General features: G+C 37.1%; 1 protein-coding gene across 3 annotated transcripts; it reads left to right on the forward strand.

Moving 5' to 3' along the window:
- Positions 1–218: 218 nt before the first annotated feature.
- On the forward strand, positions 219–10193 carry LOC120325978 (uncharacterized). 3 transcript variants are annotated; one of them, XM_039392167.2, is made up of 9 exons: positions 219–414; positions 2338–2456; positions 3203–4802; positions 5075–5170; positions 5610–5735; positions 6025–6112; positions 7175–7293; positions 7814–9290; positions 10027–10193. In XM_039392167.2, exons 1-9 carry the CDS (start codon positions 412–414, stop codon positions 10086–10088), a joined length of 3690 nt encoding a protein of 1229 aa, XP_039248101.2. In that variant the 5' UTR covers positions 219–411; the 3' UTR covers positions 10089–10193. The 3 variants fall into 3 exon arrangements, with proteins under 3 accessions (XP_039248101.2, XP_039248102.2, XP_039248103.2); XM_039392168.2 differs by having other exon boundaries at positions 5613–5735; XM_039392169.2 differs by lacking the exons at positions 219–414; positions 2338–2456 and adding an exon at positions 2680–3116.
- The last annotated feature ends 4675 nt before the right edge of the window (positions 10194–14868 follow it).

The following is a 14868-nucleotide window of genomic DNA, read 5'->3' on the forward strand; positions in this document are numbered from 1 at the left end:
AAATTTTGTTCTCGCGGTTCTGCATTCGCGAAAAAAACTTTTTTCTCACTTCGCTTCCATTTGGAGATTACTCTCGCAAGCGGTCGTTGGTCAGTTTTATAGCGTGAAGTTGCAGTGGTGCCGAACGTTCGCGGTTTCGTGGACCACACGATCTGTAATTAAACAGAAATACCGGTACAGTAATATCAGAATAAATCTGTATTACAGCAGTAACAATATTCAGATATTATTGCAGCCTATTATTAACTTTAGCTTAAAGATAAATCTAATTTCTGGCGGAACTGATTGTCAGATTTATTTTCAAAGCTTGCTAGCTGATGGCAACTTGCATGACTTGATTCCAGGAACGTTGGAACTGCTAAGTAAACTTGAGTTTTAAGTTTGAACTGATTCAGAGTTCATTGTTTCAGCATGGTGAGTGATAATTTTGATCATTATCCATAGGCTACCGTACCATGTTTTAATATTTTATTTCCCAGCAATATTTCTTATGTCATTTCTGTATTTGCATCATTTAGTCATTATGGTCCTAATGCAGAAATGTCAGGGATAATATTATTCATAATAAATAATACAGCAATAGCCTAATACTGTAATAGTAAAAGAATAAATCTATTTCAACTCCGGCCTCCCGACTTGTCAGCTTGTAGGCCTACTTCCAGACTTCTGGTTTGAAACCGTAAAAGCGCCTAACTTCGGACAAAATTACTATATTTTCGTCAATAACTCGGCCATTTATTGTCCAAACGGTGCCAAAATTGCTCGGTGAAACATTCGTGCGGTAATTTACATTCCCTGCAAATTTCGGTTCAATTGGACTATTTTTACTATTGAAATAATCTATATTTCTTGCCATCAGACCGTTATCCTTCACTGCCCTAACTTCGGACAGTCATTTTCTTCACTGCGTAACCGCGACGCACAGAGAGAAAGAGGCTTCCGATGCGGATGACGTAATCACGTCGTTGTGTGAAGATAAGACGCTCGATCGTCGTCGTAACGTAACATTGACGTCACGACGAAAATGCATTATTTAAAACTTCCGTCATCCTATGTTTACATCTTTCGTTCATTATTTTCGATACTTCAGATGAGTATAATAACACGTTAGTCATTTTAATCAGGAAATGCATACGTAAATATATTTGATGCAAACCATTTCAATCCACAATGAAGTATTTTAACGGGTTTCTATCGAAGTCTTTGAAGTATTAATATTCTCAACCGATAGCTTTATTTTATTCTGCGCGGTTATCTTTATAAATGATAATTTATATCAAACACACGGTAAATCCGATTGTAAAGTTTAATTTAAAATTCAAATTAATCTTGTAAACATGTAGGTCCCGTTTATTTGTTGGAGATTAAATTTATTTTTAATTTCGAGTGAATAAAATTCACCCAGGCCGTATTCAATAACTGTCATTTCGACTACTAATCATAAAATAATGGTTAAGTCAGTGCACTGTGCCATATGGACGTTGGAATTATCATAGTTTTATATATTCGATTTTTAACGTCATCGATTAAGTGTGACATGTATTTTCATTAATGTAATTTTGGTATATATTCATACATGACCGAACAAAATACAAAAATATTACATTGGAACGCCGTCTTTATCTTAACGGAAATTGTCATGTTGGCTCCGTTGTGTCTGGCGTCAAAATTCATTTCCGCGACGCAGTGTGACGTCGTGTCGGAAGTGAGCGAAAAATAATCTACGTGAGGTTGACGTAATTTTTGAAGCTGCGTGAAATCTTAATATTCTTACAGAATTTATAATTCAGAATTTTAGGTTTTATTCAAATCTCGTACGACATCTTGCGATCACCCAAATAAATTATATACATTGTTGTCGTCCTCTACCGAATGATGGTATTTTGACGATGATAGCTTCAGTAGGAGCGACGCTCTGCGCCGTTGAATGCCGGGCAGTCAATTTTCGGCAAAATTTCCGTTTTTTTACCAAAAAAATAATTATGCAACATTAAAAAAGATGAGAATAGATGTAGATATAACAGCGCAACCTATAATAATTAAAATTAGCAATATACGGCGCGTTTTAGCCAAGATATGGCCGTTTAAAAATTTTGTCCGAAGTTAGGAACTGTCCGAAGTTAGGCGCTTTTACGGAACCTTACCAGACTTAGGAAGCAAATCTTTTATTACAGAGTTATGACTCATCTCTTTCAAATCTATCTCCCAAAATTTAGGTGTTATTACAACCATGACTTCAATGATAAAACGCTATATTTCTGACTCCAGAACTCTGTAACTGAAGATTGTTAAATGGCGGAATTTAGCAAATAAAGTTCTAATTTTTTTCACATACAGGACTTTGGCAGGAGACCAGTGGACGACAGTTTGAGGATAACTGTTGAAAACAATGATTATTATCGTCGGACTCATACTTCACCCTCTAGAGATCGGTTTAGACATGAAGAAGAACTTCGGTAAGAGATCAAGCTACGGGCTACTATGTAATATTGATAAAATGATATTCTGTTTGGTTTATGTTTCTATTGTGTTACTAAATCTGTGATTTTCATTAATTATTTAGTTCAAACTTTGTTTTCTCACTTTTAGAAAACGTCATTCAGTCGCAAAAAAAACAATTCTAATGAAACTTACATAAATCTGCAATACAGCAAATTTGTCTACCAGATTGAAGAATTTCCAATGAATGAAGCAAAATATTTATTTTATTTCTAGAGAACGTAGATTATTTTTGTTAACTTACAAAAATTTAGATTAGATATTAGGAGACATCCTGACATCTGTACAGATATATCAATAATTAATTAATTGTAGTGGAGGAAGGATAAAAAGAAATAAGCTAAATAAATAGTATATGAGTGATAATTATCAGCTCTAGCTAAATGCCGGAAGGGAGAAATAAAATGTGTATGTATCATCCCATTGTGGTGGTGAATGAGTTAGCTATGATAAAATGCCAGGAACAGGTAATACTCTAGAAATTTGTAAATGTGAACAGCTGTTATGAAGAGTACGTGTATCTGAAAAAGATTTATTCTTATTTTCGAACACATAGTATGCCTTTCTAAGTTATGTTGTAACTCTAATAAACGACTTGAATTGTTTATACATGAATGGTGAGTATATGCTTATTAAAATGTCCGTCATATAATTATCGTGGATTACAAGCTGTTTTATGCGTTTCCCCTTATATGTTTTTCAGTCGAAGGGAGCATCATTTTTCACCAATGCATGATCATCATCGTCAGTCGTACAGAAGAGATCGGGAAGACCATATCAGAGATGCATGGCCTGCTGTGCAACATGACCGCCGTGAATTCGATAAAAGATCTCCGAGACAATCACCCAGCCGATATTCTTCTTGGCGAAGAAATTCAAGAGATCGATCACCACCGCGTGTCCAATCTCCAATCCCTCCACATGTTTCTTCTAGAAGTCCTGCATTGCCCCCTGGTGTGCCCACCAAAGGACGAAACCTTTTCTATCGCTCAAGATCTAGATCTTCCAGCCCTAGGAGACGTAAATCTCGGTCAAGGTCGTTATCACGAGGTCGTAGTCGTTACAGAAGTAGCAGATCACCGAGACGACATTCGCCACCACATCATTCAGGCAGACGATCATCAAGTTATGGATCAAGAAAGCGATTCAAACATAGATCATCTTCCTCATCAAGTTCAAGCTCTCGTAGTCATTCCAGAAGTTTATCGAAAAGTAATACAAACAGGGATTTCAATCCGCTTCACCTAAAGGCGGAAGACAATTCTGAGGAAGAAAACAGCAACAATGCGGGATATCTTCATCCTGTTCTGAATAGAGGTCCGAAAGAAGAGAAGCGCTCTTATCCACTTGTTGCCAGTCAACCCGCTGCCACCGTTGTAACCAATTCTTCAACTAACATTGCAAGCTTAGCCGCCTTGAGCCAAGCTTATGGAAATAGTCCTCCCAAGCAATCATATACCCAGCAAGATATTGATGACGAAGATAGGTTCCTTTACGGTGAATCACTGGGCTATACAGCGGAAGAAGTAAAAGCTATCAAGCCCCCTGTCCCTACTGCGGTGCAGGAAAAGAAACCTGAGCCTGTGCAAGTACCCAATGAACCAGAAATACCAACAAAAATGACTCCTGGTGGATTTGATTCAAACGCATTGAAAAACGTTTTAAAAGCTATTGGATTCAACTTCGAAATGTCAGCTCAGCAAAGTCAGACTGCCCAATCCACACATGTACCAGATTTAACAACTCCAACGCCAGATCCTCAACCTCTAAAGCCAGTTCAGCATAGAATTGAGAAACCACAACAAATTCAAACAATCCAAGGAGGTCAAGTGGCAAGACCAAGGCCAGCTCCTCAACCAGTTCAAACTGCTCAGCAATATTATCAACCATATGATCCGTACAATCAGGCAGCCAGCATTCCATATGCACCTGTTGTAGCACCAACTATACAACCTTCAATAAACACTAGTCTTGGATATCCAATACATGTCCAAGGTCCGCTTAATCCAGATGGAAGCGTTTTAGTTTATCAACCAGTGAGCAGTGCTGCTCAACCTCCACAAGCACTATATCAGCCACATCAGCAAATAGTTCCTTCTCAAACAAGCGGTCGTGTTGTTCTGCCACCCCATCGACCTGACACTCCAGCGAAAAAAACTGACGATGCTCGACAAGAAAGATTAAAATATCTTAAACTTGAGTTAGAAAAGTTAAAGAAACAACAAAATGAGTTATTGCGAAAAAAGCGACGAGAAAAAGATGGTCATAAAGATCCTCTCATCAAAAAGAACAATTTATTACAGGTGTGATCTCATTTTTGTTAAGAATTGTTCAATCCATTTTTGTTGCATCTACAAATTTTGATTGTATTCATTTTGTAATCAAACAAGTTTTCTTTCAGAATGACATCGTTCTCATCCGAAGTTTGTAAATACATGCAGCCACAATGCATGCCAGAGTGATTTTAAAAGGATTTCAACAAAATACATTAGGTTTTTTTTTGTGCATGTGTGAATCTTGCTTGAAATTTAAATCTTTGTCAATGAAAAATAACAAATCCTTTTTGAATTTTCAGGCTGGTGTAGAAGAACAGATAAAAGAAATACGCCAGGCAGCTGAAAAGGCTGCTGGTATCGCATCTGCTACAGAAAGTAGTGAGGATGAAGCAACGGTGTGTAAAGAATTTAATATTTTTTCCCATTGAAACAGAAATATCATATCTCGTGTTTTTCTTCTTATAGTATTCACAGAAATACAAGCTTTTTTACTTTTAATATAGTCCTATTCAAGTATCCTCGTGCCTAGATGCACAAAAAAGAATATCAGAAATATCATATTTTTTTATAGTTCTCTTGTTGTATTCTCACAAAAATATGATATTGTGGTCTCATTCTTCAAGTATCGCTGTATTCAGAGACAGACTTATATTCGAATGTGTTGGCAATGCCAAAAGTTGTGTCACGTATTCCCACTTATACTACTCCAGTATATTAGTATTGAGTAAAATTACGCGTTCATTTATAAAATATAATTTATTAGCAAATGGGTAAAGGCAAGTTTTGATTAGTGTTGGGGATTATTGAAGTAATTTCAAATTAAAATTTTATTAGCAGGAAGATAAAGAAGACAAATATGATTATTTTGACCCTGGAAACCATTTGTGCAAGATATGTGATACAGTTTCTGCAGATCTAGCGGAGTTTTTAACTCATCTTCACAGCAAATCTCATAGAAAGGTAATTCTGCATGCAAAACACGCTGGGAATTTGTCACCGAATTTGAAACATTCCAGGAGAGTCTAAGTCCGTGTTTTCAATTTGCAGTACATAAATATTCTATATTCTATATTCCTCATAAGTTTTTTCTAACAGGGGAATGCTTTATAAAAATAATTAAAATATTGATACGTAAGTCGTTATAATGAATCCAAAAAAAGGCTTTTTTCATTTTTATTTATCACCTATTTCATCTTTTATTTGTTGTTTCATTAAAACCATGTTTACATAAGTTATATGTACTTTTCAGTCAATTGATCCATATGATAGACCATGGAATGATGACGATCAACCTAAAAAGAAGAAAGCTGATGACTGTGTTACCAAGGCTTTAAAAGGTGAATTCAATGTATTGTCTCTAGGAATGTTAAGTCTATGCATCTGAAACAGATGGACTAATTCTCGTACCTATGGGCTGGTAACAGACCGAAATGATTTAAAAGCTGTCTTATCACTGTGTGACAGATTCACCAAATCATAGAAAAATGTCTAAAGCTAGTTTACTTTACTACCTTGGCATCAAGAATGCCATATTATTAAAACAAATTCATACTTGCTTTGTCATTGTAATGATTCTATGTCAGTGCTTCAACTGATTTTGATATAGAAAATTATTACATGCTGAATGAAGGGTGCTTGATGTAACCACATTGCAGTATTATGCATGAAACAGTTCAAACAACCCATGTATGGTTTGTTCTGTAGAGTACTTACTGACTATATAACAGAATTGAAAGACCACAGAGTTGTTCCAATAGCAGACATAGTTTCAGAATAGATTAGCCTATACCACTGCCTTAACACCGAAGAAGCTTTAGTCTCATTCTTAGATATGAACTTTTTTTGATCTTCTGTCATCATGGTTCAGGGCTTTACTTTTGGACTTAGTTACGAAGCTGTAGCTGTTTGTTTCGATGTAGGGTAGCGTCTTATGTCCAGTTTTAGGTTTGGCTGTACAGATATGAAAATTAGAAGTCTGTGATTTTATCAAAACCGAAAAATGTGACAAAAGCTTTGGTTTCACTGCGACGATATGCAGCCTTATTAATAAACAAAAATTGGAACAATCAGAAAGATTCTCTGAAGTCTGAATACAATTGTGTATAGTTGGATAAAGTGATAGAACATTGTTGAGCTATGTATGAAATGTTTTGTTGCCTCAACTCAATCTTTTTATCTCTATATATTGTCAGTATATTGTTGAGTGAATTCGTACAAGTCAACTTGTTTTAGTGTTTTGTACTGAATTATAACACGAGTCGCAAACATGATTCTCTCTTTGACTCATTTATTGATTTATGCCTTTTGTTGTTTTTCAGCTGCTCTTATTTTATTTTCTGCCCAATAAGTAGATAATGACAGTTACTTTGGTTTTGACAGCAATTCTTGTTTTGTCACAGGATCAGAATTCTTGATTCCGGTCACTGGATATTTCTGCACTTTATGTCAAACGTTTTCAGGAGATCAAATATGTGCTGAGGAGCATTGTAAAAGTTATTTGCACAACACAATATATAAGGTAACACAATTATATATTCTTTCATCTAGTAGAAAATGCTTGATATTTTGTATTTTATTTGTGCATATTAATTAGCACCTGGCAGTTTCTTAAATGTTTTTTTATGAAACAGAATTTTATTTTCCATATTTCGCATTATCAATCGTTAATCGTTAATACATATGGCTGTGCAATAATTTTCAGTAGCTAAATTTTCAGTATTGCAAGTTGTCACAATTCATTCCTAAATATAATGTATGCATGATACACACCAACTCTGGGTGAGCTGGTGATCTTGAATTCATGAGCATAATTTTTATTCTGCGTTAATCGATAAAAATTTTTGATTTATTAAGCGCTTATTCCTATTTGTTCTACAGAAGTCGGATATCTCAAATCGTAATCCTTATTCATATATATCATTTGAGCTGCTTAATTAAGGGCCGGAACTCTTAACAACATAATCTGCTATAACATTTCCTGTTATTCTTTCTTAGCACTTATTAGGGCATACAGTGTTTAATAATAAACAATTTTTCAGAAACATTGTAAAAAGCATCATTCATATGAAAAGAAGTTCAAAAAGAAGAAAAAGGCTGTGATACAGGCTATGGAAAATGGAAATAAAAATATGAAGGAAAAAAATATCAACACTCAAGTCAAATATGTGGACAAGCCTGCAAAAGCGAAGGATGAACAGAAGCATGTGTTAAAAGAATCAAAACCGATATTGAAGGAATCAAAATACTCTGATCGAGTGGAGAGAGTTTTAAAATACATAGAAAATGATGGCACTGCACAGGATAAGGGAGATAAGGCTTCACACAAAAAAGAAAAGAAGCATAAAGATGTAAAAAGGGAACACTCTCAGCACAGATATGAGGAGCCTGAAAGGCAACACCACCGTGATTCTGAAAGACGAAGCTATGACAGATCATCATTCGGAGATGGAGACAAGGAGAAACCTAAATCATATAGACAAGAGGAAAAGGATGAGAAAAGACATTATAGAGAGGATAGAAAAGATGAAAGGAAACTGCCTCGAAAATATTCAGATGAATTTCGTGAGAGATCAGCAGACCACACAAGACACAGAAAAAATCGCTGGTCTCCAGGTTATGATGAATATGACAGACAACAAGACGATAGATATGAAGTCAGACATGATAAACGTCGTGTTGAATCAAGACGTAACCATCGCTCGCGTAGTCGCAGTCATGAAAACAAATGGGTTGAAAAATCTCCACAGATTATTCCAAAGAAAGAAGAGAATGAAAATATCAGTAAGCCAGTTGTTACTTCATCCAGCTCTAAAATTCCAACACCCGGTTTTGGCAAGTTTTCATGGGGTTCTGGTTCAAAAGCAGAAACAGTCAAACAGTTTGATCAAGTGCCCGTGGATAATCCTGTTCTACCGAATGAAGCTCATGACCATAATAGGAATGGAGACCTCGCTGGAAAAGGCAAAATTGCCATCAAAATAACTGGAAAGAGTCAAATATATCCACCACGACTTTCTGTTCCTACAAGCGTTTCAAAATCAGACTCAATATTTCAACCAGAGTCCGATAAAGCCATACAAGACAAAAAAACAGCAGAGCTGCAGAAAAAGGTCGAAGCGTTGAAGAGAGAAAATGCGCTTCGAAATCACTTATCATCTATAACTTTACCAGCTGGACGTAGTGCCAGGCAATTTCAACCTAAACCTAATACAGCAGCTGTTATCCTGGGTACTCGTGCAATTAGCAAAACTAACAACTTACCATTTGGTAGAAATAAAGATTCAGCTGTCATTAAGGACAATACAAACGAATTTATTCCGGTTCCTCCAGTCACTGCACCACTTTTTGTTCCCGCAAGATTTACAAGATCAATGGCAAAAAAAGATGAACCATTTCCACCCAGTGGATGCAAGTTCAAGCCTATGATTCCTCGTGAACCAACACACGAGCCACCTCCACCTGGAATGGCTGAACCTCCTCCTCCTGGAGAAGATGTAATTACAATGGGAGATGCAGGTACAATTACTACTATATTTCATGATAGTTTACAACTCTGTTTCATTGTTTTACATTTTTAGCAGATGGCTATTCGCAAATTTTTTTCCTACCTTTGTCATCATATTTGCATTTGCATGGAATTGGCCCACACTGTTGCCATTTCTTCCAAAGTGAGGTACATGTACCCCCCAAGGTTCGTTTCGACTTTTCGAGGGGTACCTTAGATTAAGTATAAAGATATTCTTTCCCTAACCTCTCATCTGCCTTGAAATATATTTCATCACCTGATGTTAGTAATTTGAAGACCTGAGTCACATTTTCACACTATTGAAAACTACAACTATGGAAACTACCAAGTTTACTTTCGCAGTTCACATGACTTATTCGCCCAATCACATTATGCAAGACAAAACAGCCTATTGATTGCTATGAGAATGTGGTTGAAGTTTTTAGCAAATTTTCAGGCAATGTACGGAGTTGCCTAGATATAGAAAATAAGTTGAGGGTCAGAGCGTACACGAGTGAATCTTTAAATTTTCCAAAGGGTACCGATGAGCAGAAAGTTGGGAAACCATGTTCTCGGCCTGGGGTGTGCAACCTGCGGCCCGCAGGCAAAATGCAGCCCTCGAGGAAAACTTGTGTGGCCAACGAAACGAGTATTTAGTTTGATTTGCCATGTGCGAGTAGCACACCCCTGTTATAGGGCAATTTAATGCTTTTGTACAAATCTCTTATACATTTCTATTAATTACAGATGACGGAGCAAACTCAGATGCGAGTGGAATAAGTATGGAAATAGCCAGCGATGAGGACTAACATTTGTCAATTTGCATTCACAGTCACACTGTCTCTAGTTTTTTGAAATCGTGTTCAAAATTAATTTTTACTTTGATTGTGATAAAAGTTCATGGTTTGTGAGAATGTGTACCAGTGCAGCTAGGAATGAAATTTATGTTAGGAGCAGGATCTGTAGGTAGAGTTCCCACACAATTATGTTTGAATATCTAGTATTCTAGTAGAAGCTAAATTTTAGGAATGAATTATTGGGATCAACGTTGCTGGCATCTTGTTGTATATCCGTGACCATTGCTTGTCTCTGCTTTACTGCAATGTCGAAAGCAATATCTGGTCGTGAATTGAAATACAGGTCGACACCACCAAGAAATCTATATCCAGATGAATCTATTCGAGAAAACAGCTACGAGGACGCGAATTCCACATAAATAAATATCTTTGCAGTCAACAGACTGTTAACCTTTTATAGAGAGATCAATACCAACACCAATTTTGGTAACGATAAGTAACTAGATTCATTCGAGTCTTTTAATGGTATTTACGATATCGGATTAAGGTGTTTGTTGTCGTTGTTCAAGAAATATTTTATAGCTTAGTCACAACTTAACAATTAACTTGAATGGAATGGCCACGTTATCGAAAGGCCATTCTTACCAGCGGTTGCCGACGTATTACCGTGCATTGATGTTGAAAATCTCTGTAGTAACTGTTTGAGATAAGTTTTTAAATAAATTGAATCTATTTCTAGACCCAGAGAAATTCTCGTTTGCTCGCTTTCCTACCTTTCACTCAGACGCCTTCGAATTGGAGCAATGTTCATTTTGTGCCTCGATGCCAAGGGCTGAATGTTTATCGCTATGGACCAAGACGAAAAGTATGGTGACGCACAGGGCCGGACCAACTAACAACGTATTTGTTTTTAACAAATAAAGTGCTCAACGTTTGCCTATAATTTTCCGAGACATCGTCCATTCAGCGAGCCACTGTTAAATAAGAAAGACACATCAATATTTCTACGTCTTAGAAACTTTTCGATGAATAAAGAATGCCCAATGCTTTGTCAAATTACGCTAACCACACCGTGATTCGTAACTTTTTTGCAGTCCGTGACGAGCATGAGTTAAGTCTTTTGTGGGTTGCGACATTTTGGTAATGTGATAGGATTTACATATTTATCCAGGGAAGAGGAAAGCCGGCTGCCTAATCATATGGCAAACCACGGCTTCTCGCACGGTTACCAGTCAATATCGCGGGAGATTAGTTAGTCAGTTAGTCATTAGTTAGTTAGTCATTTATTTCATATGCACGGACTTGAGGAAGCCGTAACCGACCTGCGGTTACGTGTACCACCCTACGGCGGTGAGGAGTCCAGCAATCATGTCGCACATAGCTACCGTTTTACCCCGAAAATGAGACCTAGCCTGAATTTTAAAATAGATTTCAATATAACCCCTACCCTTAAAATAAGACCTAGTCCTAGTCAATAACGCGAAATCTCTCCTATACGTGTTAAATGATTGATAATAAATGTTTTACAGTTACCGTATTTTGAATAAAAACGTGTTATTTATAAGTAAAGGGATATCTGTATTCATATTCTGTATATTTGGAAATCTCGTAATTCTCTACTTTGTAATTTTGTTTGGATAAATAAAAATATAAGACATCCCCCGTCTTATTTTCGGGGAAACGCGGTATATCTACCTGGTATTCCAAACTGCGAACCCACGCAGACTAATCAGATGTGCGATGGCGTGTGTATTTCTAACACGCTTGTCACAATGCGCACTCAGTGTCGAACTTCCATAATCAACCTTTCTTATTTGATGGAGGAATTCTTGTCATACCAATTTACATCCCATTTTGCTCTTTCAAATATATCAACGCTGAAATATTTGTGTCAATGCCTTTAGTCGGACGCTTCGCAGCATCGCGCTTAATTTCACTGTTGCGAGAAACAATATGCCCATTATCAAAGAAAAAGTATTTACGTTGCTTTACTCGGGAATGACATCACAGTGGAATAGGCCAAGTGACCTACAGCGTATCGACTGCCATTTTGTCGTCGTACTTGTATTGTGGCGTCATAGTATACATTGCCGTTTTAATGAAAAGCGTAAAAATAACAATTTCAGTATTATCGTAACCGGTATCTCTCAAGGTTCCCAGTCATAATATGGATCAATTGATCAATGTTACCTCAAAGCGATTTAAAATTGATAGAACAAGATCGGAGAAGGTAAGTTTACATTTGATAAAAAAAAAACGTTACAAGTTAATTTTGTAATTGCTAACTCATTCTTCATCGCAGATTTCTTTCTTCTTGTACGTTACAAACTTGTTTGCCTGCATTCTGTTTGGATGTATCTTACTGGTTTGGGTGACTCTTGCTCATCTCGCAGAGTCTGGCGTGTTTGATCGCGGAGAATTCTCTGGAATAATCAAGCGTGCTGATATCTTTGTGTACCTGCCCACTGTTGATACTAGTTTCGGCGATGTTTCGTGGAATTTCCTTGTCGTTTTCGCGATTGCCTTAGAAATACTTGTGGTAAATATCAGTAACTTATATTGTTGTTTATTGGCGTAAAATCTGATTGATAACCTAAGATCGTGTTTTACAAACCAGGTCATCGGATTGTATGGGGCGATTTGCGTTCATCGTCGAAGAAGCATTATCGATGATTTTCCTGATAAAGAATCGAGAGCATCAGTTTGCTTTATCTATATTTTGAGAATTTCCGTAGTGATATGCCTTGCTTTAGGCGGAATGTCATTCGCTATTGATTCACCAATAAGAAATCACATGTCATCTCTGATGCAGTCCACAATATCCGGATACGGAATTGTGGAATCAACAAATCAAAATATTATGGATGTTTATCAGGTTAGACTTTGAAATCATAAAGTTGTAAATACAAAGAATATGAAGAAATTAGGACTATCACCAGTTCGATTCTCTTCGTGCTTTCATCCAATAATGGCAGACTTGAGTAGGAATTTGTGGTAATGTAATTCTCGCCTCAGAGTTACCTCAAAATAACAACACTTTGTGTTAAGTGAATGATAAAGATGAAAGTATAATCGACTATACCCTTCCAAATGGAAAAAGTAGGATTTGTGGTCCTACAATAAAAATCCGTTTTATTGACTGTTCACAGGCGTAGGCAGGGAGGTGCAAAAACATTTCGTATGTTTATTTGAAAAACGGGTTTGCGACGTTTGCAGTGACACACAAACGGACATACTTTTTTAACAAACACTATTCTCTATATTTCTGAACGATTCAGTGATATTGCGACTTTTCGGGTATACTATCAACCCATCCTCCAAGTGTGAGAATAGCTACCAATAGCATCATGAACAACCGTTTATGCTGATCGATCTTTTTTTTTATATATCTGGTCAAGCAAGGCCCCTATATCGCTGCTGGTTTAAATGTCTATCGGTTATTCGTGCGGTGGACTTGACTCTGCTCACATCGCAGATCACACATTTTGGGTTAAATCAAATGCCCCTCTTCAAGAGTGTGATACATTGAGTAGGCAACCGACAAGATGCCGTTTTTTTTCATATTTTAAACAGCTCCTGACCAATCCATACAATAATGATAACAGATTGAAGTGAAAAGATTGTAACACAGTGTACATCAATAATAAAGTACATCAATATATACAAAAAAAAACTATTTTAGTTAAGATCTTGACGTGTATACTTTCATTTCAGAACACATTTCAATGCTGCGGCCGTGAGTCACGCAGGGATTGGATTCAGGTCGACGACGATACGGGTATCGTCCGGGATTGGACACCACAATCCTGTTGCATCGATAGGTCAGATTGTTCTTTATCTTCTGAGAACATTTTTACTGACGTTTCAACAATTGCTGTTTTGGGAACTACAACGAGTCCTGTCGCAGATACTTCGGTCCCGTTTGTAGTAGAAAATAGTGAATTATTCGATTTCAATGAAACTTTTGACAGAGGATGCGATGAGGCCATCCAGTCATGGCTAACTATCCATGGCTTATTGCTATTTACCATTGCTTCCGTTTTATTTCTGCTCCATACGTCTTGGATGATTTGGCGTAGAAACGCTCGACTGTCGTATCTTTTCCGTGGATGCTTTGAAGCATCGAGAAGAAATCGAGTAAAACCAATTTGTCTCAAAGTACACGAAAGTTCAACGGATTCAAATACGAGTTTAGTGTTTTTAGAAGATGGAATCATGAACCCTATAAGTAGCAATTCGAGCATAAAACTTATCAATGCGCCCAGTTTGGAGAATAATCATGCGATTGTGAAAATACCGGAATTGCCGTCAGTATCACAAGTACATCTCGTCAGTAGGATGATGACTCCGATAGACGATCCTCTTTCACCGATTTTCAGTACCAAAGAGGAAACTGAAAGCAGGCCGCAAACTGCAAGACGAAGACCAAAAGCAAAACTCAGTCGGTCCTCGGGAAACGTGTCTCTCAAAAATTACTTTGAAAACGGCGGTGCAAACTTACGTGATGAGACCAGGCCAAGGCCTCCTACACCCGCTATGATACCTCCATGGGCAATGAGGACACATGGTAATATTGACATCGAGCAGCCATTTACTATTACAGTCCCCGAATTGGATTTCCCTAAACCTGTTTATAACAAAAACGCCTGCTGGGCAACGTCAGTGAAATCAGAAGTTACAAAATCTAAGCGACAGAACGTTGATGACAATCTCTCCATTGTCAGCCTTGAGAGTTTTGATGAATGCTGACTGAGCATCGGGCCTCGTTATCCTGTGTGCCTATCAATGCAAG

This window comes from Styela clava, chromosome 4 (genome assembly GCF_964204865.1).
Source record: "Styela clava chromosome 4, kaStyClav1.hap1.2, whole genome shotgun sequence".
Classification (NCBI taxonomy): Eukaryota; Metazoa; Chordata; class Ascidiacea; order Stolidobranchia; family Styelidae; genus Styela; species Styela clava.